General features: G+C 34.4%; 1 protein-coding gene across 1 annotated transcript; it reads left to right on the top strand.

The window, feature by feature from the left end:
* The first annotated feature begins 7,365 nt into the window (after window positions 1–7,365).
* On the top strand, window positions 7,366–21,733 carry MS3_00009703 (uncharacterized protein). Its single transcript, XM_012939260.3, has 6 exons — window positions 7,366–7,516; window positions 8,489–8,641; window positions 12,316–12,461; window positions 14,394–14,722; window positions 16,369–16,817; window positions 21,431–21,733. The coding sequence occupies exons 3-6, from the start codon at window positions 12,327–12,329 to the stop codon at window positions 21,616–21,618; spliced, it is 1,101 nt and encodes a 366-aa protein (XP_012794714.2). The 5' UTR covers window positions 7,366–7,516; window positions 8,489–8,641; window positions 12,316–12,326; the 3' UTR covers window positions 21,619–21,733.
* Window positions 21,734–27,312: the final 5,579 nt, after the last annotated feature.

A 27,312-nucleotide genomic window follows, 5' to 3' on the forward strand; every position in this document is an offset into this window, starting at 1 on the left:
CTCAGTTCACTTGTCAGTGACTTCATGGATTTGCGCAATGTTTTGGTCTGGCTGACCCTAGCTTTCTTCTGATCTATTCCTATACCATTGTGGAACAATAAATGAAACACTGATGTTGTAATGGGTGACTGCAGCTTTTGATAAGCAGCGTTGATATCGATCGAATCAATGACACGGAAAACACGTAAGGACGACCTAGAATCCCGATTGGTCCCGCTTCCCTGTCTAGCCCAGCCAGTTGAGTCTAGAACACAAGTCATAGCCTCTGAGTTATGAATCGTTATATTTCAAACATACTCTGTTTATATACCAACCAAACAGACCACATTGTACCATAAAAATAGAAAACAACATCTGTATAATATTTAACGAATGAAATAAATAGTGGCCAATAGGGAATGCCCATTTAGAGTTTAAGGACATCATTAGACTTAACATGATAATGATTGACACATTATTCTGCATCCATAACAACTGAATAATTTATAAGATGAAAAAATATATTCTTGTGATGATGATGATGATGAATGTTTGATTTGAAATATTTGAAGAGAAATAATATAAAGGTTATAGGAAAGTTGTAAGATTTATATGAATGATGTCATATTTGTACAAACTAATGAGACTTTTCTACTTGATTATCCGTCTATTACGAATCTCAAATATTAAAATAACCCATAGTATCATTGAATAAGAAAAAAGAGAATTCAGCGAAGAAAATTTTCTTTCTTTTCGATGAAATCATTTATTTAAGCTGTACATTCGTACGGCTAGAGAAAACGATTTGGAGCTTAGCTGCGTAGAATTTTTTATTCAATGATTTCTAAATCCGTTTATTTAGGATTTCAGCAGCCGTGTCTCCTTTTAATTCCATATTCATAAATAGAGTTTTCTCTACTGTCGATGCTTTGCCATGAAGTCTGGGTGCCAAGTTGCTATCAACGAATCTCGGTGATTAACCATTTTTGATGAGGCTCTGTCGAAGATGAAATAGTTCCCCATCTGTTGTGTCATTGGAACAGATTCGCTTGATCCTCCAGAATAAAGAGTGGATTAAATTCCTTTTTCTACTTAATGGAACCCAACTATGGAAGTTCATGTATTGTCCATTCCAAATAGGTTTTCTTTATATAGATCTTTGTAAAAAACCATCAGGCATTCTTTTTAAACGGACATCAAAAAAATGAAATTCATGGTTTACCTCTACTTCCAATGTAAATTGAACTGATGGGTGACAATTATTGAAAATATTCAAGATTTCATTGAAGTCTATGTCTTCTTCTTATTATTATTACCTTATACTGTGGTGTGTGCTACTTATATTGATATAAGTAGTATATGTCGCGAGTTAAAACGTAATATCTGGCAGCAGAAGATGAGGTGAAGATCAAGAAATGAAGAGCTAGAGCACAATGGAATTTGTAAGAAAACGCATGTACAATGGAATGGGAGACAATGGATTAGTGTTTGCAACGGAAACAGTCCAGTTTGATATGATGCATTGATTTTTTGCAAATTGACGATTGACTTTATGGTATTCAGATTTTATTGAGATAGTCTGTAATTTTTGTGATAAATACATCCGTTTGTCCCGACTCGTGTTCTGTTCACTACAATACAAGTTTTCTTGATTATTATTCAGTCTATTATTATAACCTTTGTTGTTTTGTCATTTTTCTTCATATCTGTCAATTGGACTATTATCTGACCCATAAATTTTGTTCTTCCTTACCCATTGATTAGTACATTAACCTCATTTGTTATTTATTCTCAAATCCATATTTTTGTGATACAATCCATTCTATCCTTCTATAGACATACATTTTCCATATAACTATATATACGAATGTACAGCTTAAGTAAATGATTTCGTCGAAAAGATCATTTTCTTCACTGAATTCTCTTTTTCTTATTCAATTTCAAATATAATTAATTCATTTGTGTTCATCAAGTTCTGTTTGGTTTCAATTGTACTGTTTAAGGAATTCCTAGTTAATGTGATAATTCAAATACTTCTAATCATCATTATGATAAAAAATTGTTTTCTAAAGATTATAAGTAAAGATGGATAGTGGCTAACAGTGAAATCCAAGATGAGTGTTTTGTCCCATTTAGGACTCGTCAGCTGGATGTATCTGCATCTGAGTTGATGTTCACTCTGGGACTCGAATTCAAACGCCATGGCGCTGTCCACTTAGATTAAGAGACAATACATCAAAGTGAATATTCTCGGCGTGGACAATAAAATTCTATATTATAATAAACGCATGGTATTAGTCAACAGGTTGAATGTAAGCTTAAAATAAAAAGTATATATATATAGCCAAGCCTGTTTTATGTTCTCCCATTACTTTCTTCCCTTCGACAATATTGTGTGCTGTTTTATACTACTTAATAATATTCAGTAAATAGTTGTGTTCCTAGTAATTTGTTCACGATTGTTGTAACTCAAGTTTGTCATGTAATATTCTGAAATATTTACCTATACTTATATTATATTTTGTATTTATCATTGGAATTACTTTACCTCAATCATTGTAGCAGTTATTCGCAATTTTGTGCATTTGTTCAACCCTTGTTTAAATGAAATAGTTCCCATATTGTTCACTCTTCGTTCGATTTTTGCTTGTTGATAGACCGTTATGAAGTTTCAACACAGTCAATGGCTGTCATTTTGCGTTATCGAAGCCTGTTTATTTCAGAGAACAATACGCAGAAAATTTCACAGACACTTCACAATTTGAGATTTATTACTAGTTTTTGTTTATTATTTAATAAAAAAACCGCTGTTTTACACAAATCGCTGCACTGTGAACTTTGATTTTAGGTGTATCTCAGTTGGGTGATTTGGACGCTTCGATAGATTTAACACAAATAGTGTAGTAACAAGATTAAACGGATTTTCAAGGTTTCTTGGCGTTTAAATATAGCCCGGATAAAACTAGTTCATGATTTAAACTGTGAAAGTTCTATGATCTCCACAAATTTCTTTTATCAATAGTAATAATAATAATAATAATAATAATAATGACGTGGTTGCTAGTGAGTAGCTTCAAATCTTTAAATCACTTTAAGTCTTAATACTCTTCATTTTTGCACATCAGTGGATTGGAGTAAACTTTTAGACTGGAAGCAGAAAAAAAAACTGATTTGGAATCCAAGAATTCCCGAAATGGTGGAACTTAAGGCAGGTAGAATTAGAAAGACAGTCGGATGTATTATTTTTCGGAATTCTTAAGAAGCGTGTAGTCAACTACAAAGTAATAATCAGTCAATGCAAATACGACAATAAAATGGAAAGAAACAAACGCAAATGATTTAACTTGCCTCATACAATCCGGGCGGTATTTTCAAATTTCTATGGCAAGATTTTGAGATTTTCTTGACAGCTTAAGTAGATAGACATTTGTGAGACCTTTTATCTTTACATCTATTGTTATTTATTCTTACCACACGAAATAGTTTGACACTGATTGTTGGGAATATAGGGAAACGGATTTTTTGGTCACACTGAATTTATTTAAGCTGGAAGCACCACAGTTTAACCGTAGTCATAGTTTCTCAAAACATTGGTTGTTTTATGATTCCACTTATTTGTAATTCGAAGTACATTTTTTTGCTTGAAGGTTTCAACACACTGGATTGATTAAGCGTTTTTTGGTAGCTTTACGCCTGTCACCCGAATCGGCACAGATATCCTGTTCAGTAGACGTTTTATACATACGCTGTAGTAAAGTGGCCAGTCGACACAATGCACGAGAATTCGGGTCTGATATAAATTCCATCTGCATTATTAACGTCCAATCAGACTGAAGCTCGCCGATTAGCAGACGTTCCACGAAGTAAACTCATACGACTATTGCCCCCCAAGCAGCCACAACATTTATAAGTCAGTTTCTAATTCATTTCAGCACAACGCAGTGGAAGAACTACGTTACGTTAGCAGATAGAATCTATACATTTATAGTGCAAAGACCAACGATGTCTGCTTGTTTGGAGACTCAACAATCCAAAAGATATGAACCCTAAAACTCAATGTAACTTCCTGATTGGTAATAATTAGGTACTGCATAGACCACAGTTTGACGTCAGACACTTTTTTCCCGATAAAATTATTCAAAACGCGGTGTTTAGTTTGGAAATGTTTCTGATGATAGAGAATATTAATTCGAATTAGATATAGTGTAGAGCAAACGATTATGTGAAATAAAAAACTCATAATAATTGTTTTTGACCGGACAATTGGAAATGATATAGAAACTTCTACTTTGTATCGCCATATTAAACCGATAAAAGAACTGAGAAATGTCATATTAGAGACAATATATTTGCATGACAGCGTGTTACATAAAGCTAATCGAATAAAATCATCAGGTCTTGCAACCGAAAGAGTCTTTAGTGTGTAGTGACTTAATTTTATCACGAGAACACAATTGGTTTAATGAAGACAATTATTATTATAACCAATTGTGCCAGTGACTGTTTTGATGTGCTCGTTTGTTTGACTGTGCTAAAAACATCCATTATACTTACTTCGATTGCGACCTCGCGCGAATTTGGTTACGCTCTGTAACCAAGCTTGTATCCTGGTACGATCTCGGTATTCTTTCGATACCACGAGATCACCAGTAAATATATCTCTACTTGGTTCATTAAATGCCTTCTTATATTTGGCTTCCGGGGGATTTTATGGATATCCTTGAACGCGTTCCTTTGTAGTGGTGTTCATGGTCAATCTCGACTCAACACCATTCTACAAATGAAAGGTAACATGATTTCGGTGGGTGAATGAATGCTAGATAAATTACAAATGTAACGCTGTTGGACAAGAACACTCAAAAGCAAAGGTCAAATAACTTTGACCTTAAGCATTAGTAATTAACCAGTTCATTAGCAAAATAGGACACTTCCAATAATCTGGACAGACTATTTTCAACTGAAAACAGTGATTTAGTTCAATGGTCTTGAGCAGAAACAATTCAAAACTAGACACGGAATTTGGCAGTAGACTAATTTGAAGAAAAATTAAGACAACATTGGTAAGATTCACTAGAACTTTGCGATAGGGGCATATTCTAAAATAAAAATTTCAACTGAACTCAGTGATAACAATTTCACTTGTGATCGAAAAGGAAATGAAACATGTTGATGAAAGTTTCAAAAGTAACCACTTTGAATTCGAAGAAAAGATCAAGGTTTTCTTCGATATAACGATCTTCACGAAGAAGTACTCATTTACATGTAGACTCAAACTTAAAAGAATCTTACATCCTTCAGTTAGGGTTTAGAGACGTTCAGCTGTGATGTTTGTTAAACTTTTAGTAACACTGTGTTTGACTCCAGTTAAATTGTAAAATGATTGTTATCGAAACACACATGTCACAAACCCTCATATATCATTGTTGTTAGAGTATAAAGAGATTAAATAAATCAAATACGAGAATGACTTTTGAAAACGTTCATTTCATGCACTCATTGATACAGAAAAATATTCAGGGAAACAACGTGAACGATACTAAGCGAAAAGAAATGAAAGAAAGTGCCGAGTAGAGAAGAAAGTGTCTAGGCCAAATAGTTTTGTTCAAGCGTGACTCGACATTTATATTCGGACGAAAATAATTTGGAGACACTTACTGAATGAGGTTAGCAATGAACACAGAATAACCTAAAAAGTCAGGGTTAATAAGCGAAGAATTATTAAAGCCGAAATATGTCTTATCAGGAATGAGCTAATTGGTCTGTCCAGAAGCTAGAATAACCAATGTGTGCTTGACATAGTACCGGACACTACAAATATCCTCACAGACTTAACCGTGGTATGTACAAGAAAGCAAAGAACTGAACTTGTACTTCCTGTTGCAGTTGACAAATACTGAATCTGTCTATTGTATTAACGGCAAAGAACTTGACGTGTAGAATGCTGTGCGGGAAACGTAACATTTTAAAAGATACGAAGCATCTGAAACTTCTCTCTCAAGAATTCTGTGAATGTTTCTATTTATTAACCATCTGGCAAGTCTTTCTCCCTAGTTTCCGACGAACTATGCCAAACATCCCACTCAACTAAAGACATGTGACATGGTTTTGATGCAAATGGGCTAGCTACAAATGATTTATCAGAGGTAAGAGATGAAACGTAATTTAAAATATCCCGCTCTTTATGTAGTGTGGTCAATCTACTACAGTACTTTTATAATAGGTCTGGTCTAGGTGATCGGGTTTATAATACCGATTGATTGGACAACCGATCAATACGTTATACACAGAGTAGGTCACGATGTCAGATGAAGGGTTCTTAACCAAGAACAAAAAGCCGAGACAACTGCAGAAACTATCTTATTTCACAGAAGTGCAAGCGGTTATTCTCAGTGAGTCCGTAGTAGTAATCAATGAAAGGAATGGATATCACACCTAATAGTTGGTTAAGTGCCTATTTGTCCGTAGTCAGTGACCAATCGCATTCACTATCACTACCACACACCAGTAAGTATGTTGAAGCGTTCCCAATTTATCAATCTTTAAAAAACTAGCTTAATGAGTTGTCTCAAATCACTCCTAATCTCTTTCTGGAACTGATCGTAACAATTGAAAGTAATTGTCCATTAGTAAACAACCTGTAATCATTCATAAATGTATATTTCCAAAGTCTACTGCAAGTTGTAATTGTCTTATCCAATCATTCGACAATACAATGAGCACATTGCTCGCCCAAAATACATAAATACCTGATAAGATGGATACGCTACTGGGTAAAGTTTCAACTATTATAGATTATATAGATAAAGCGAAGACAACTTATATTTCTAAGCACAACTACACTCAGTTTTCTGCCACATCCAGTTGTATCTGGTTTTGATTCTGTGAAATAGATAGACTAATAGTGGCCAATGTTTGGCTTCTAAAGACGGTTGACCATCTGCGGTATAATGGTATGATAAACGATCCTACCGTGAGTTGAATATCTCATATTGATCTGTAAATCCTCTACAAGGAACAGAAACACTTCTGATGAACTTCAGAAGACCGATTCCACGTAAACTACACTCGAATACTTAAACTTTATAATTCCTTGGCTTCCAGGAAAATTTGTAAGCTATTATTCCCCAGTTCTCGTCATTGATTCTATCGCTTCCATGTATAAGATTAGAATACTGTGTATTCTCCTAGTACGAGTCCATCCAACAATGTGACATAATACATGTATTTATGCATATTCCAACTCCTTAACCTAAACTCAGTCAGCTTAACAGGTTCATATTTATTTAAATAACAGTTTCCCAAGATTCCACCCACGCTTAGATTTATCGTTAAGTCCTTATCTCATTTATTAGTTTTACTTTGTTCAAGAAGATTTCCAATCCATGACTTATGTATATTCCATAGATCGATCAAAATACCATATGCTTGTTCTAAAACCCTTTTTTTATACCAGTGATTATTTGTTTCAAGGCCACCTATTTGCAGCACAGCTCATATATTTTTATTAGAACGTATCTGTTTCCGAGTGTGAACTCAAGTATGTTTTATACTCTCTTAGAAGCTTTATTTGCCCATATACGGTGACATTCTAAAAACCCTTTTACATTTCTGTCACAGATGAGGTGTTTTTTGTTCCGTGTTTTGACATTATTCTTCATACTATATAATGTGAACAATTGACTTAAAATTATAGGGTGTGATGACGGTTGTAAGGCCTTCTGTATTGTGCGACGGCTGTATTAAAATCCATTTGATTCATTTTGATATTCGTTTGGTTAATAAAGCACGTAACTGTGATGAAACAAATAAATTCATACATTTTTAGTGACAGCTTCAGTAATAATAATATTAGGTAGGTGGATCTGTGTTAATTCTTGCAGTTTTTCTGCAGTAAAAGTCCAGTCTCTCTTTTTAAACGTACATCGGTGGTGCTATATGATAATTGGAAGTATTCGAACTAATATACGAGGTAGGAATTCCCGGAATAGCTCAATTTAAGCCAAAATGTACTAGGCGAGCACAAACAAACGTATTGTATTTGAAATTCTAAACCAGATAAACATCAAGTAGGAGAAAGTCATTAGTTCATGCAAACACAACAGCCGCCACAGCTTAAGGTGGAATCTAAGTTTCTGTAGTCGATTGAACGTCTTCTTAGAATCATTGTTTGTCCGTCGGACTGTGTATTGTACACAGACTCTCTCTGATCTGTAACATGCTAATTAGTATCAAATTTTAAAAATGAAGTTGAAACGAACCCACCTTGGTCCTTATAATGCACTCAGTTGTTGTGATCATCTCTCATGTGATCCACAGATTTATGGATCTGTTTTAGTAGACCTTCCATGGATAGTAGAAAAGTAGTTCTTTTACGAAGAACCTTTTGTTTAAGTAACTTTGTTATTGTTTTTTACGTTCGATATAGTAATTTAACATTGAGGAACTATTTTTCTCTTCTCTCTGGGTCTTTTATCATTGCAGCAATAGTAGCACTGACTTTTGTTTTCAGGGTTTTGAAATTTCTGGCTTGCATATGAGTATGATGGAGCTCTGGAGTCATGCCTAATTTTCCGCACTCTAATTCCGTAATTTGCAAGTCATCAAGCACATAATTCAAACCACTTCTAGAGGTCAATTAAGAGAGCCGAGTCCACGCTCAGTAGTAAGGAATTTACAATTTATAGTTAAAGATTTTTCATTTTTAATAAACAGATTACAACATTCTAGAATAAAAGGCTAATGACCAGTAATATTTGAAACGAAATCTTTGGTAGGTATAATTCTTGCATTAGGATTTAATTATCTCAACTTCTCAATCGAAATGATGCACTTGATACTGCCAATGTCAACAGCAAAATCATGAAAGACACCAATAGATATATATGATCGTTTTTAAGTATGAAGTGAATAATTTTAAGTTGCAAACAGAGACAACACATGATCATTGAAATTACTCAAATCAGTAGGATTCGAATCACAACGCCCAGTATTACTAGCGGCGAAAGAAACAGCAGTTTTGCAGATCGACTGGATGTGCTCCATTATATCACACTTAAAGCATTTGGCACGACGAAAGACACACAAATTACGTTAGTGATATTGACCGAAGAATAAACGTGAATTAAACTTGTGCTCACCTTTGTGATTTGCTTTGCAATTTTATAATGAATCACCTTTCATAATTCCATGGAGATAGGAATTATTATTGAACAAACGCGATTTTAATCAACCCTGAGAGCGTATTTCATCATGAAGACTAGGCAGGATGCTAAAAATGTTTACCGACTAAAACCCGAGTTCATTCACCGCCTTACAGTTGATACATGCAGTTACGGCATCTTGGAAAGAACACTTCGGCATTTTTAACAACCCTCTCTCCAGATCTGATATATTAATTTCTGCAACAAATCACTCTCACAGCTACACATGAAGTTGATCACCAAAATTGCACGTGGCAGTTTGTTTTTGCAATTAAAGGATAAATTTCCTAACCTACTGATTATTCTGACTAATTATTTTATGAGGGTTTGCTCTTTCGCGACATTAGAAACTAGTTCACTTAAGGTGATTGAATAGTAGTTCCTTGGGAGTTGCATAAGCGAGCGAAATGAGTTTTTCTTGAAATGCCAAAGTTTTTAATAAGCAGTAGGCGTTATTTTCAACGAGTGTGAGGAAATGAGCGATACAATCTATAAATGTATACAACAACTGTATTAATAATCTTTTGATGTGGCCGCTAATATAGTGAGAACAGTAAGCAGTGTATGTAAAATGTGCTTTTTATCCTTGGTAATTACTTTTACATACAAAAGGTGTACAGAAAGATCAAGAGGCAGCCTGAAAATAGTTCTTTAGTGAATACTAGTGCTCAAATAAATGAAATAAAGTTATAAAAGTGTCCATCGTTGTTTGTTTTTACTTGTTAGCTTTCTTAAATTCATGTGAAAATGTTCTCTTTGAGTGTTGAAAAATCAAAGATCAAAGATTAAAGACTATGTTAGTAGCCAAATGATTATAGAGCAAAAGCTAATAAAGATCGACAATAATATCTTATACAGTTATATTAAGTAACTTAAATCCACTAAAATGAAAATAATTTCATGATGCTTTATGTTTTAAATAGAAACCAATGACAACTTTACTCCTTTTGTTGTTGAATTATAACATTTGCTAAGATACATCAGACTAGTGAAATCTAAAAAAAGTTTTCTTCACATTTATATTATTAGTATATTTATTTGTTTATTATTACAAGACCTAGTTCATTTATTCAGATAAAACCTACAGACCGATTAGTATAAATCTGAATCTAATTTATAAGTTCAAGGTAAATTATTATAATATGTCATTAGTGCAATCGATGAAAATGATATCGGTAAAAAATTAAGAGTGAGACTATAATTTATGGACGACCTATGAGCAACACCAGATTGACCTTCAGGGTGTCCACTTAACAGCTAGGGCCAAATGAAGGTTATAAACCAGTGTGAGGGATTAGAATTATGATTTACAGTTGATGGTTAAGGTTAGAAATTAGATTTGGGGGTTTTCATCACGAACTGACATCAGTTATAGTGCCAGAACTCTATTTATCCAAATGGATGAGTGAATTTTGCGCCAAAATCCGAGACCTGTTATCGTAAATCTGATTGGTCAGTTCATAAATTACAGCCTCACCAAATTAAGTGGTTAAGTTGTTGTAATACTTGTTCAACTTTACTTCTATTTTCTTTCTTTTCTAATTCAATATGATGATTATTTAATGTAATATCGGTTTGATTTTTCATTGTACTATTTGAATCATTATTATATTGATCTTGTGGATATCATTACCATGGTTTAACTTGGTAAGTTCCAGTAAAATGAGAATTGGATAGGTTGATATAAATAAGATAACATATTTGTAATATTTTTGATGTTTCGTAACTCTGTGTAGGCTACTTCTTCAGAGAATGAATAAATAACCAAATCAAAATTAACCCAAGTTTAAATGGTACAAATGAACAACACAAGAATATTACATTGATTTACATCAATGTGATGTTTATTAAGGATAAGATATTATTTGTATTAAATTAACGTGATATACAACACATGATTTGTTATAATTCTGTGCATTTTTTTTAGTATTATCCAGACGATTGTAGAAATCAATATATAAATGAACGTAGTTTCGACTAAGATCGTCTCCATGTTCTGAAGCGAAATAAACCTTCACTTGTACCAGTCTCTTTTGTCTTTACTTTGTGTCGTGGAGATTGTAATGGTTGCTCGGCTTTCAAGTAAATGTAATAAGCAACGTGGATTTAACAGTTATGTAGTCGGAATTTGTGCTATATGACTAAAGCTCCATAGAAATTGCTGTAAACAATAACAAATCTGAGGGATGGTCGGTATCTCCAAGAAATACTAAACATTTTTTACCTCAGAAAGTTTATAGTTAGTGATTTAGTGGATGATAACTTCTTTTTGAACAACTATATGAAACAAAAAGTCGCTAACTTATAGATTTATTTAATAATTCAACTCATGAATCAATTGAAGCTAGATCACGATGGAAAACCTGAAAGCACTGGATGGCCGTTTCGTCCCAGTATGGAACTCTTCATCAGTGCGCATTCACGGCCCTCCACGAGGGGCTCGTACACAGGACGCCCTTCCTCTAAGACCACTGAGCCGGCATCTACCGGTGTTAGTGTCTAACTTTAACCAATTCACGAAATCGCACTACCATCCACCATTGTCTTAAGTGAATTACTATCTCACAACAGACCTGACTGAACTCCACTGGTCACAGCTTCTCACTAGAACTCCAAGAAATAACTCTTGAAGACAGTCACTAGTTAGCATATGATGATTATAATCAGAGATGGGTTTTGTGGAGATTGTAATAATTTAATAATTGAATTCATGAGTCAATTGAGTCACTTAATACAATGGTGGACGGTAGTGCGATTTCGTGGATTGGTTGAAGTTAGACATTAACACCGTTGGATACCGGCCCAGTGGTCTAGAGGTTAAGCGTCGGTACGCGAGACTGATAGTTCCTGGGTCGGAATCTCGCGGGGAGCGGGATTGTGGCTGCGCACTGATGAAGAGTTCCATACTAGGATGAAAAGGACATCCAGTGCTTCTAGGTTTTCCATGGTGGTCTAGCTTCAATCGATTCATAAATTCAACTATTAAATTACTATAATCTCCACAAAACATCATTCTGACTATAGATTTATACGCATAAAGGTTCTTATTTTAGAAGAAATTTTAATTTAGCTCACTAAATTAATGTCTATTACTGTAACGATCTTGTTTAACCTTAAAATTTTTATTTTTTGACAGATATAACATTAATGAATAAATCAAATGAGTCAATTAAAGTGGAAGGATCAATGTATAACAGTATTGTGGCAACTACACTGTTTGTAGCTTTATTTTGGACTATAGTCACTCTGTTATCATGGTTAATAAGAAATGTATTAGTTTCGGTAACTTGACATATATTAGTATTATTTAATGATATATTATTATTTTTAAAAATGGTTCTTGTTTTACGATTTCACATTTAAAACAAATAAAATAAACTTCCTTTGGTGAGACTATAATTCATGGATGACCTTTGAGTGACACTAAAGTGACCTTAAAGGTGTCTACCCTAAATGAGGGTCATAAAGTAGTTTGAAGAATAAGGATTATGATTCATAGTTGATGATTAGTGTAAGGAATTAGATTTAGGGTTTTCATCACAAACTAGTGTCAGCTATAATACCAAGACTCTATTTAACCAAATGGGTGAATGAATTTCATGCGAGAATCCGAGACCTGTTATCCTCAGTCTGATTGGTTCATTCATATAATTTTGTCTCGCCCTGAGATCATTTGTTCACTAATTTAAGAAGTAAAAATTATTGTATACAACTTTGAATGACACTGTAGTTTGATCAGTGCCAGTAGTATTGCTGAGATCTCTAAATTCGAATTAATTGTCATGGATTCAAAACTGACACTCAGAAGCTTGGAATTAACTGTCCAGCATACTTATTTTATTGTAGTTAAGCAGCCAAATTGAGTGTATGGCTAAATCAAATATTCTGAAGTGAATTTTGTTTCGTGTAAGACACAATTCTATCAAAAAATCACGTCATTCAATAAACGACAGCATGTACGTTTATTTATATTCATTCAATCACATTAGCTGGTCACCTTATTGGGGTTACTATGAAAGACGTAAGAAGTCTTCATATAAAAATTGTGAAAGTAAGAACTTTCGTCTATAAGAAACAGAGGTAAATGATTTACCACATATATGATTGGACTGCGTCGGATGTGGTAACAATGGGAACAATGATCAAGTCATTATCATCAATGGTTTCAGAGTATAAGTTGCATAGTGTAAATCTAGTCTTGTTGACCCTGATACATCTAGTTCTATCTCTTCTCATTAAGTTATGTATTTTTTGAATTCAGTTGAATAATAACTTTTGCTTAGTTGTTTACGAGTCATGAACAAAAGAGGCAAATGTATTTGTCTGATTCTCTGAATTCATAAAAATAACCACTTGTTATTCGAGTGATAATATACTCTAACGTTTATCTGTTAAAATCACACAGTGATTAAGTATACATACTTCTCCTATTTTTTGAACATGATCATATGATTGATTTCAGAAAATATACTGTTATTAAGCATCATATTAACAATTTATAATACCATGATGTGCTACTTATGTTGACAGATATAAGTAGTATATATCATAAATCGAAAGTTAAATGTCTGGTGGTAGAGAAGATGAAGAAGATCGAAGAAAAGAGAAGGAAAACAGAGAATGATTGATGTGGAAACGAAGGAACAATCAAGTTTGAGACTACTGATTGAAACTTTGCAAATAAAGTGATTCTGTAATTTATGTCCAAAAAAACATTTGGTTGTATCCACTGATGTTCTTATTCACTGCAATACCATTGATGGTTATGTTGTGACCTCTGTAATATGTTATCTGTCTATCTGTTTATCTGATAAGTCTGTTTAAATGATTATCTGCAAATTGTACATGTTAATTGTTCTTGGTTCTATAAGATTTACCTTGAACAATGAGTGAATCCTTTAAATCTGATCTTTTAATAATGAGACATTTACATATTCAGGTTTCAATTCGTCCTTTATGAAACTCAAGTGATCAATGCTGTTCATATTTAACGACTCAACGTTTTTTTTTGCTAGAATTCATATCAGTGAAGTCGTATATGTCTCGATCCAACATCCTTTGACATGCATTAAGTTGCTTTATGAAATATGTAGCTTGGTACACTACCATACTATTGAAATAAATATATTTTACTATTTAGAATCATCTGATCTTTATACATATTTAACAAAGAAATAAAATTAATTACTACTGACTTTTATGTTTCTATTTCAGTTATTCAACTCTGTTACTTCTCAAACGACTCAAGAATCCACAAATAGTTTCATTAAATTAAATGTAATATCAAAGTTGCTTGCTAAGTCTCCATTTGTAAATTTCAGAAATTCAATATACAATCATCTTTATTCAAATCCAAAGTTATTATTGGCCATATTAGATGCTGTGGCTACAACTGAACTTTGTGCATGCAGTTTAGAATGTTGGATTGTCCGTGAAGTTTTCGATTATTGGGGTCTTTTGGTTGCTATCGCTTTAAATTGTATTCGTTCAAGCTTGTTTGTTTCATTTGATACTTATGGAAGTCCTTGTAATCCGTGGTACAGGTGATAATACTTATGCTCAACTCTGTTAAATAAATAAATTTAATCACTATGTAGGGTCAATTACTGATCTATTGAATCCGGAAAGTAATAGATAGCTAAATTGTGTACATTTGGACGTTTTCAGTAATATCATACTTGTTGGAAAATCTTGAAATTATGAGCTTGTTACTTGGAGAATTCTTTAGTGTGCTCTCAGATAATGTAATTTGAATTCGATATCATACATAATTGTTTATCATTGAATACAGATCTCCTTAAGTTAGTACATATGATATTCGGTTGTAGACCGATTTCCTTAATTAATGTAAGTGATACACAAAAATACAAACTATAGATTTTAAAAAGTCAATCTTATTACATGAAATGATATCTCAGAGTAGAATGTTATTGGAGATTATTCATTTGATAGTAACTCACGTTATGGATGGATGGATGGAACTAGATGATGGTCATGTGATATTCTGAAATGTTTCATTTTACGTGGCTTACATGTTTACTGATGAAGAGTTTAAACTGGAACAAAATAGTTCCCTAGAACACTTAAATATTAGAATATTTCATTGAAGTGTAACTATAGGCTGGTTTGAATTTTACTCCCTTGTACATATGTGGTTCCTAGAACACCAGTTGAATAGGACCTGAAACTTTAGATCGGTCAATAAGGTTAACAACTGTTGGTCCGAGACATGTTTCTAGGTGGAAACTACGTGATTTAAGTCCATGCAATAATGTCGAACAGTGATTGGAAACGTTGGGTGACATCATTCAGAATCCTTCACAACGCTGTAGCTCTATTTGCTCCTTATCTTCCTATAGATCTTCAATTACAATATTTTTCTATACCTATGCTTCTTCATGTCATTTCAAGTCATATTCTTGATGCTCACTATTTCTGGCTATCATTGTTACTACATTCATTTGATTCATCTGTTTAATTTCATTTCATTTTACGACTATATTATGGAAAGTTGTGTTAACACATTTATGTTCATAAGTGACTGAAATGGTTACCGAAAGAACAACTCCTTGTGATAATGAAACCTATAGAGTTTTTAAACCAAAGAAAACCTTTTAGCTACCGGGTGACACATAATTAATCGAGGAAACTGAACATTTGCTTATCTACAAGAAATGATAACTAAAATTATCAGCTTGATGATGAGCTGTTTTGTAATGTAGTTGAGTTTTGTGTCAAACTTCTTCTTGGAAGTTTCTTGATACTTTTTACTATAGGATATTGAAGAGATTGTTAAATATGAAGTTTTAAGTCATGGACTAGCTCTGGTCAACTAAACATGAAAAAGTAGAATGCATTAGACACCTGCTTCATCCAAGTATGGTATTTTTCAGTAGTGTACGTCCACGACCTCATAAAGTATCAAACTCATGATCTAGTTACTCAACTTCTCTAACTAATAAAAATTAAGAACAAAAAATATCAAACGTCAACTAAGTGATCTGATGTTTAGGCGCTTGTCATGTGATCTGAAGGTTGGAGGTTCAGTTATTGAAGTGGTTCTGAATGGATATAATAGAGAAGTAACATACTAGGACAAAGTAACTGTATAATAATCTTTGATTTTCAGTGACTTTCTAACCTAAATTAGTTTATAATTATAATTTGTATCTTTTTCTCTATATTGAAGATTCTTACTTGGTCAAACACAACCAATATGGATGATTTTCACATGGACTTTACAACTTCTATCTGCATCGATAGCACTTAAATTATGTGTATACTGGTGGTCATTACAACTAACTATCTACCATTCAGCACGTTATGAATTAGCATTAAAAATGTTAAATCCTCAAACTTTAATAAATTACAATTCAGATTTACAAGTTGTAGTAAGTATTGGATTCTTATGTGAAGCGGTTGTAACTTTTATGGACTTATACTTGAATAGTCTATTTTCATGTATATTAGAATGTTGGAATTCACAATGTCTTAAATATACTTCACAAACAGCATCTTCTACAAATTCAGTTAAATCGACAGTGTCTCAAATGTCGAATCCCTGTGATTTAACATGGAAACAATTTATTATTTCTTATATTGTAAGATTATTGATTATTCTTACATTGATAGGTTATGGTAAGTTGTATCTTACAATCTAATGAATTTATTAATTTATTATTTTTTCATGTGCTCAAATTATGACAAAATTGCCCACAGGTAACCTCTCACACTATGAAGCTGAGTGACGTGACTGAGAATCCCACAGGAAGCACCAGTTTCTTTAATGATTTCAAATATGCCTTGCTGGTGAATTTCAATGAGCTCTTAACCTAGGCGAATCAAAGCTTCTTGTCGACTAAGCTCAGCTATTTGATATTCTTCAAATGATTTGTCATATCACCTTTTCCTGATAGATTATATTGGTAAATAAAACTTGATGTGGAGTAGTAACTTTTGTTCCATGATGTTGAAAATATAACGTACTCTCACTAAATCCTTGTTTATTCAATGAGTTAAGAAACCAGTTATTATCTATTCAAATTCAAAATAATTACTACAATGAACTGAATCTTACTTTTGTTAGTTACAATGATCATGTTTATAATTCAGTTAATGGACTAATGTTAATCAGATAACTACTGAAAGCCAGAAAACACTAAACAGCAGTTCCTTCCTAGTATCAAGGACCTCAACGGTGCGTATCCATGGTTTAACTAGGGGTCAAATGCGGAACCATCGTATGTCTCAGTGAGTGCTTAAACTTCAGGGCATTTGGCCGAAAACAAGCGGTTTACGTGTTTAGCCTCGATTAATTCTATATATTCGCCGGTCATCACTCATTTTAATTTTTGATATTCGTCTCTAACCCGACACACAGATGGTCTTGAACTCGATCCTCAATGGGGTTAGGGATGAGAACCGTTGAGAAGTCTCATACTTGAACAAAACAACTATCCAGTACTTCTTAGCTTTCAATGTTTGTTTAGATAAGATCAATCACTCATATGAAATATGGAATTCAATAATTTAAATGACGCTCAGTAATAAGTTTTTTGATCTATGACATTTTTCAATTGAAGCATTTCCTTAATTCACGTTTATTGGGCTTTAAAGCCTGGTACTAATTATTTGTAACAATGATAATAAGTTTGTATGTATCATTACCAAGGTTTGATTTGATAATTTTGAATAAACTGAGCATTGGGTAGATTGTTATAAATATATTATTTATTTATAATGATAATAAGGTATATTCGGTCTTTAAATAAGTGGAAAATTGAATTCCTGAAGTTTAACAGAGATGAATTTCACCTGACTTTCATCAGTCAATAACTTCAATTCAAGTATCTTGAAGTATAGTTGTGTTATTTAACACAAATTTCACTTATGAAGCAGATATTTTATTAGTTGATGGTTAGAGGTAGTCTACAGGAAACCCTGGACCCCGGTTTCGTGCTTCTTGGCACTCATCAGCAAGGTGTACCTGTAATCTTGAGAGAACTGATGCTCCCTGGCGGATTCGATCCTGTGTTACCCAACTTCACAGTCAGAGACGTTACCACTGAGCTATCCAGGCGGCGACCGATCTCCTATAGGACTGAGATGTAATCACAATTGATTGATCACTGGGTGGTGATCAATGTCATCTGTGTTAAGAACTGATCAACTAAACATAACTTCGTCTTAGTATTGATGTTCACGCTGTGATTCAGATTTAGCATTTTTTTCACGTTGAACATTAACACATTATTCACTGAGTTATTATGTCCAGAGAGAGAGTCACTAGTTTATTTAACAGATACAAACCATTTGATAAATTTGTATTCGGATATCTTTTTTCTGACTGGATTGGCTTGATATAATCTTTGATGACAAGTTTTGGGTAATATTCAGTATGTGGTTACCAATTGAATTCCAATTAAAAGTATACACTTATACCTTATATATATATTGACAAAAAGATTATGATTGAAATTCACATATTCGACAGTATCTCATAAACATTTAGTCTAATCAGACAATACATATTTTTAATAGTGAAATCAGTAGTAATTTATATGATATTAGACATGATGTTGATATTCTCTACACAATATGTATACAGGTATTGGTTAGGTATAGTTCTATTTGGTGAAGACCCTGACAAAATGAAAAGTCTTCTTACCACAATAAGCAACAATGCTAGCATGTTTGGGATGCGATTTCCCCCCTCTAAATGCAAAATGTTACTTCAGGATTGGGTCGCATCGACACCTGAACTAAGTAGTTGAGCGTGTCGACCGCTTCACTTATCTTGAGAGTCTCATCAACCCTTGTGGTCTGGTGTGTGACGAAATCTCAGCATGGATACAGAAGGCTCGACTAGCTTGCTTTTGCCAACTTGCGTCATTTATGGCGTAGGCGAGATATCCGTCTATCAACCAAAGGACGTGTTTACTGAGCAGCAGTTCGTTCCGTCCTACTTTATGGCAGTGAAACATGGCCGGTAAGAGTAGAGGATATTCGTAGGTTACTAGTATTTGATCATAGGTGTCTTCGAAACATTGCTCTTATATCCTGGAACCACCGAGTAAGTAACGCAGTTGTTAGGAAACGGGTACTAGGTAAGGATGGCAAATCAATTGATGACGTAGTGAAACTCCATCAGTTGAGATGGCTGGGACACGTGGTACGTATGCCCAACGACCGACTGCCCCGAGATGCAATGTTTTATGGTGTAGAAGTAGGTTGGAAGAAAGTTAGGGGCGGCCAGATCAAAACATGGCACAAATCCATGAAGTCGCTGACAAGTGGACTGAGCCATATGGGTAAGTGTAGACTACCTATTTATTATCCGCGAGACGATGTCAGCCTATGGTTAAAGACCTTGGATGACATGGCTCAAAATCGTTTGCAATGACGCACCTGCATCTCCTCTTTGTGTTCTCCCAAATTCTAATCTCCTGAATTCTTCATGTCCCTTTTTTTCTCTATCAAAACTTATTTCACTCATTTATACTCCTTGAATAACTTTTACTACCTCTACCACTACGGAGTTCAAATCGACAACTGCATCTCAGTGCAAATGTGATATGGCAACTGGAATTGATTTACGTACATACGTAAGCACGTACGAAGTTTTACGTTGTTGCTTACTGACTGAATGAATGATTGATCAACTTCTGTCTCAGCTCACAGTTTAATGAATACATTTTGGGATACATGTAATGCAAATGATGTATATTTACTTTTATAGATATGTTCTATGGTATAAATGTTATAATCAACTAAAGACAATACACAAAATTTATCTAATTTGGTAATATGACTTTCGATCTTACCTGATTTATATTTGTTACGAGCTTAAAGTTTCCTGATTTAGAGCTGATGGAGTGATTAGAAACAGATGAAATAATTGTGTTCATTAATAATTCGGCTGTTTTTGTGAGGACAGTTCATGGGTGAACTCAAGGAAGCCATAAGAAGCTCAGAAAGAGCCGAATATTTTCCATCTAATCATGTTTTGGAAGAATATTACAGAATCTCTACGTGAGGCTTCCCTATTGGATAAATGCTGTTGACCCCCTATATATGGTTTGGAGGACTATAATGATGATTTCCTTTTTACTAAGAACTATAAGTACCTGACAGTTTGGTACCATAATTGACATTGTTTGGAATAGCATTCCTTTCATTTGTCTTCTGTTTTCTCATTTGCTACTTGGGAATGTTCTAGCGCTCGAGTGCTCAGGTTATAAGCGGTATATTAAGAATCTAAGCTCTAGATATAAAAGTTTTCTAACATTAATGATAAATATATCATATTGTTAATAAAATCTAACAATCATAAAGTAGATGCTTAATTTGGAAAATGTCCATCAACTGTCTCATAATGACTTAGACTTCATTGTTCTTGCACTTTTATACAAATTTCATTTTGTTTCCATTCTTTACTGTTCGATCCTCTTGTCTCTCTGCTGCCAGACCTTCTGTTCACCACTAACATCATATACTACTTATGTCAATATAAGTGGCACACACCACACCATTATTATTATTATTATTATTATTATTATTATTATTATAAGCTTTATTCAATATTATATTTTTGGTACAATATAGAATTCTCAGCGCAAAGTATTCCAAACAAGTTTCCGTTTCTTTCTTCTTGGTCGGTCCTGGCGATAAATATTGAGTGATCGCCAGTTAGATGTTAGCAGTTCACTGAATGAACATCTGAATAATGTGCATTCTCTTCGTTGTATATTGCCAGCAACCACATTGTCTCTTATTGAGTTTTTTTGTAACTTTGACAACGAAAGGTTGTACACTTTTCAGAAACGCGGCAGAATAGGTTATGCGTTTAACAGACATAACGATATATTAAAACAAACAAAAATAGATAACTTGTTGAAATATCTAGATGGCAGGAACAGGTAGCCCGGATGCTCAAGCAGGCCATCATACTCCAATACTTCATTTGCAAAATTTTCATCAATTGTCTCAGACTTCATTGTCCCTGCATTTCAATACCAATTGCTTTCTCTTCCTGTTCTTTCCTTCTCATTCTTCTCAACCTTTTGATGCCAAACATTCTATTCTTAACTAGCGTTGTATACTACTTATATCGATATAAGTAGCACACATTGCAATTCATATAATCAATAGGGTCATTGATGACATATATATTGTTGATTAACCCAAAGAAAAAAAAAGTACATCTTTTCTCAATTAAACTAATGTTTACTTGTTTATCCTATTTATTCCAGGTCTTGAATGGACAGGAATGTATTTAAATCCAGCCAGTGCATTTATTCAATCATGGGGTGTTGGTAATATTAAACCAATGAATCATATTATTGTATATTGGTTTGGACCAATGTTTGGTGTTTGGTTATATACTAAAACTATAGAATGGTCATGTATATTTATATCTAAAATTATGATTACATCATAACTATTGGTAAACATGGAAACTGTCTTTCATTACCAAGTAAATTGCCTGAATTGTATAGTGAAAATGTTATAATGAAATACATTGTTGTCAATTGACCATATCAGATTCATGTGACCATTGTTTATAATAAACTTTGTTGTACATTGAAATGTGATTTATTTTTACACATTGACATTGTTGTTTCTTCCTTAGTTTATATTTTAAATGTTTTTTCTCAGTAAACCACATGTAGTATGGTATATGCTACTGATGTTGATAGATATAAGTAGTATGTACAATCAATCGGTAGTGAAATGCCTGATGACAGAAGGTTAAAAAGATCTAAGATAAGGCAACGAGAACAGTGATTGATTGATGTGGAAATAAAAGAACAATGAAGTCTAAGACAATTGATTAGCATTTTGCGAATAAATTGTTGTCTATGATTCTCAGATTTTACTGAGAAGTTTTGTAATTTTGTGCTCAAAAACATTTGATTTTCCCCACTTGGTGTTCTCTCAACCGTTGTTGCTACCTTGACGTGGTGGCCGGGCTTGCCTATCGTGATGGAGCAACAGAGCTGAGGAATCACCATAGATTGGGTCAAGTACACTAGACAGAGGTTGACTGCGTTAAACATTCTCTTCACTGGTTACATTTCGATTGAATTGCAACTTTAAGAAGAGAGGTTTCTTACTAGCCGTTATTATCATCACACTATCAATTTTTATTAACTCACCATGTTCATTTATGTAATCTATTCCACTGTTATCATCATTGATGGATAAATTTCCTTGATTAGTTTCGTAAATACATAATAAATACATGACTGTGCATTAGAGTAAAGCCTGATGAAGATCTAATCGATATCAATATTGTTCACTTATATATGCTGTTCTAATAATGATAAACTTTTTCATAGGTTACAACCTAACTACTTCAATATTGTGTTCTTTGTAAATTGGTGAAAGGTCACAACTGATTGATTGATTGACCGATTGATTGATTGATCGATTTATTACAATTCACATTAAAACAGAATAATTTAAGTTGATTATAATCAACAAATGATGATAACGTAGTTTTTCGTTATTATTTTTGTATAATTTAAGGTGATCCTCACATTAGAAAATGAAATGAAATCTTTATCTATATCTAAACAATACTACATCAGAAGGGGTTTTGTGAAAATTTTTAGAAATTTCACTGATTGAAATCACGAGTCAATTAAAGCTGGACCACCACTCCTCAGCAGTGCGCATCCACGAGTCCCATATTAGGACGAAATGGCTGTCTAGTGCTTTCAGGTTTTCCATGGTGGTCTAGTTTCAATTAACCCATAATTTCAATCAAAAAATTAACAATCTCCACAACCCCTAAACTGATAATTACTATGTGCTCACTAGTGACTAGCTTCAGGAGAAAATTTTCAGAGTTCTGGTGAGAAGCCTTGACCAGTGTAGCAAATCCGTGTCAGGTAGAAACAGATGTCTACTTCAGTACAATGGAAGATGGTCGCACAATTTCGTGGATTGGTTGAAGTCAAACATTACCACCATTGGATGACGGATCAGTGGTCTAGTTGGTTAAGCACCTGGCGCGAGACTGATAGGTCCTGGGCTCGAATCTCGTGGGGTGCGGGATCGTGAATGCGCACTACTGAGGAGTCCCGTACTAGGACGAAACGGCCATCCAGTGCTTCTAGTTTTTCCATGTTGGTCTAGCTTCAATTGACTCATGATTTCAATCAGTGAAAATTCTACATCATTTATTAATTAGAATATAATAAATAATAAACCTCTCTTTCAGCCCTTAAATCAGCTGTTCAAATATTTTTTACCTGTGAAATACTTCCAAACGATTTGTGTGTGTTTCTAAGGAGTTGAATTTATATTTCTATATGAAATATGAATTACAAAACTAAATAAAATTCCTTGCAGTTACTTGAAGAATATTTTCTTGATAATTTTGAATCGGATTATTATCCTGAAGAATTCTAGGCAAGTTTGCTGGACGAAACGTTTGGAATTCTTATAATATAAACTTCACAAATAGTGTCTTTATTATACTACTTGGAGCACAATTTTTGTCAAACTATTTGGTCTAATTCTTTGTTGTACTGATTACTTGAATCGTCTTCATGATGTCTAGGACTGTAAATGATCAGTTTTGGCTGATCCTCGGATAGTTCTGGGGTGAACATCAACTCTAGAATGCATCTACATTGAGTTGGCCAGTCCCAAATAGGACGAAATATACGTCCTTGATTAAAGCGTTAACCACCATCATCTTTGCTTATTCGTTCTAATATTACCGAATATTCTTATTTAAAGATTTGTTACTTACTTACTCCTGTTACTCCTCGTGGAGGAGCATAGGTCACCCCTCAGCACCCTTCATCCAACCCTGTCCTGGGCAAACCTTCTAAGCTGTTTCCAGTTGCTATTCATTCTTTTGATGTCTGCTTTCAATTCTCGACAAAGTGTGTTCTTCGGCCTTTCTCTTTCCCGTTTCCCTTCAGGGTCCCAAGTGCGCGCTTGCCTCGTGATGTAGTTTGGTGATTTCCGTAATGTATGTCTTATCCATTTCCATCGTCTTTTCCCAATTTCCTCTTCAGCTGGAAGCTGGTTTATTCTCTCTTACAGTAGACTGTTGCTGATGGTCTCCGGGCAATGGATGTTGGGTATCTTGAGTAGACAACTATTTATAAATATTTGAACGTTCTTGGTGATGGTTGTAGTAATTCGCCAGGTTTCAGCTTCGTACATTAAGGCTGTTTTGACATTCGTATTGAAAATTCTGACTTTGATATTGTTTGACAGTTGTTTTCAGTTCCATTTGTTCATCAACTGTAGGAATGAGGCCCTTGCCTTGCGAATTCTCGCCTTTACGTCCGCATCTGATCCTCTTTGTTCATCGATGAAAATTCCCAGGTATTTGAAGGATTCCACATCTTCCAGGGTTTCACCACTAAGTGTAATTGGGTTGGTGTTCTCCGTGTTGTGTTTCGAGATCTTGCTTTTTCTTTTGTATATGTTGAGGTCTACTGATGTAAAAGCTGCTGCTACACTAGTCGCCTTCATCTGCATTTATTCTTGTGTATGGAATAGGAGGGCTTGGTCACCTGCAAAGTCCAAACCGTCTAGTTGTATCCAAGCTCTGCATTGCATTCCGTCTTTACCTCGAAATGTTGAAATCTTCATTATCCAGTTAACCACCAGAAAAAGGAAGGGGAGAGAAGATAGTCTTGTTTGACTCCGCCTGTAGCTCTTCTTGAGTTACTGCCAGTCTCAAGCCCGGAGGAGGGTTGGGTATGAGGTCGGCAACCCCATCCCGTAGAAGAAAATCTTGCTCAAAAATCACCAACCAGATTAAATTTTTGTATTTGTCTTACCGAACGTTCAGTGATGAATATTGTCCGAAGATAAACAATTTGATTTGTATTTAACAGTTGGTTAGTTTCAGTCAAATGAACTAGGTGTCAAATATCGAAACATTTTTGTAACTATGAGGCTACTACGTATTTTGGAACAGGGAAACACCATTGTGATTTACATTAGGTTAATAAGAAGACAGTAAACTTAACGCCAATTTATTTCACAATTTAAAACACTTTGATCTGAACAAAGATAAAAACTCGTTTATCTGAAGATTTTGCAAACACTTAAAATAACTATTAGTAAGAGGATTTATGAAGAGTGTGATATTTTTAACAGTTCAATTCACGAGTCCATCTAATCCTCCTAAAAACATGAAAGCACTGGAAGACCGTTTCATCCTAGAAGTTAAGTGTTCGCCCTCGAAACTGAAGATCCTATGTTCGAGTAACACGTGTAGGATCGTGGATTCACACATCTGGAGACTTCTATACCAGGACGAAACAGCTGTCCAATGATTCCAGGCTTTCAATGGTAGTCTTGTTTAGATTGACTCGTGAATTCAACTTAATGATTAGTTAAGAAAACATCACAAATCGTGAATTTATTTACTTAAATACATGGAAATCGGTACAAAAGGACACCAAAATAAATACATAAATCAATGAGAGCAGTTTCGTTACTACCTAAATGAATCCTTTCAGTTAAAGAAGTTTCTTCCACTTCCACAATGAAAGTAATGAAAACTGCAGTAGGAGTGCAAGTGGTTTTTATTCTGAGACATATCCAATAACATCTCAAGTTATTGTTTTGCACTGTTTCTAGCACTCCAACCAGGGAATCGTAAATTGCCGACAAATAACAGTCCTATACAACCTTCTTTCAAAGCACGACACTATATCCTACACTGACCAACACTCTCCTTTTTTCAATCAATCACAGTGCCGGGAAAATATGAAATTCGTTGAAACATTTGACGTACATGTTCCATTCAATGAAGCCAGTGTTTTTAAATGATAACACGACTTGATTTATCGTCACTATGCTCAGACATACGTTAGTGAACCTCGACATTGCTAACATCGTATTTTGATACAGAAACTTCAATATGTTATTAAACTCCTCAGGCATACTCAGAGAGAAGTCCTGTCTAAGGAATCGGAGGCAGCCTTGACATCAAGAAACACAACGTTCGTTGGTCTGTAATAACTACGAAGGTGTTCTAATATTATACAAAGGGTGTAGATATGGTCAATAATTTGAACGCGATCCGAAATAGACTTATCTTCTTATAGTTGTGGCATAGGTGACGTAGACCGTTTCCAAAGATAGTGACGAATGTAATCTCATAACAAGGCTTTGGAACAGTCGCTAATTGACAAACGTCTGCAAACAACTCGGTCGTTTCCCTGGTCAGGAGTTATTCACTATTCTTAAAATGGCCAAGGAGCAAGTCACCTAGGCCTGTGGGTTTATCGCTTCTTACGAGTTGGACGTCCGTGGGAATCAGTCGCCACTGACTATGGAGGATAACATAATCTGATAGATGTTGATGGGATAGTATATCAGTTGAACTGTTTCTCCACAAAACCGCCCATTTTACAAAACTACGGCGGATGTTAGTGTTTGGAGTGCCAAAAGCTTCACAGAATCGTCCACTCATACAAGACTCATGTTATGATTGGCTTAGAGTTGAAAGACCTTCTGACAATCGCCAGGTTCAGCTGTCGCTTCTAACTCTTTAACACTCTCTGACCACGGGAATTCTCGGCCATTACTCAATGTTGGACAAAAACTCACTCTACATAGCAAATTTATTACGAGAGAAAATGCGTGAAATATGGAAAGAACACTTTTCTCCGAGATTAGTGTATGTAGAGAAAATTTTGAGCTTCAGGATGGTTCCATAACCCTACTAAACATAGTAGCAGAATAGGTAATCATCCAATCAGAAGTATGACGTATGCCCAGTCTATTAATTACAGTCTCCTACATTCACGGCCACTTTTGGCTAGATCTTGTACAAATGTGTATTTCCTATTTCATCGTGTGATGTGGTCTGTTTGATCTGTATAAAAACGCAGTATGCCCGAAATACATGATCCAAATCGTCGAGGCTGAGATTCATGTTTTAGACTTAACAGGCAGGGCTAGGTAGGAAGAAAGACCGATAAGGACTCTAGACTGCTTGTACGGGTTTTATGCGTTATTGATCCGGCCGATAATTTACTGTTCTCTAATTGATAGTATCATTACGTTATATATTAATAGGGCACAAGGCCACAAGTTATAACACTTTTATTCAATGCTGATTTGATAGAATGTTTCCCAGAGTTTT

This window comes from Schistosoma haematobium, chromosome 7, assembly GCF_000699445.3.
Source record: "Schistosoma haematobium chromosome 7, whole genome shotgun sequence".
Taxonomy (NCBI): domain Eukaryota; kingdom Metazoa; phylum Platyhelminthes; class Trematoda; order Strigeidida; family Schistosomatidae; genus Schistosoma; species Schistosoma haematobium.

Bases quoted from the DNA above. Each gene is read 5' to 3' on its own strand.
- MS3_00009703 (XM_012939260.3), top strand. From the start codon at position 12,327: ATGAATAAATCAAATGAGTCAATTAAAGTGGAAGGATCAATGTATAAC. The intron at 14,723-16,368 runs GTGATAATACTT...TCTATATTGAAG, and splicing joins CCTTGTAATCCGTGGTACAG to ATTCTTACTTGGTCAAACAC. The intron at 16,818-21,430 runs GTAAGTTGTATC...TATTTATTCCAG, and splicing joins TCTTACATTGATAGGTTATG to GTCTTGAATGGACAGGAATG.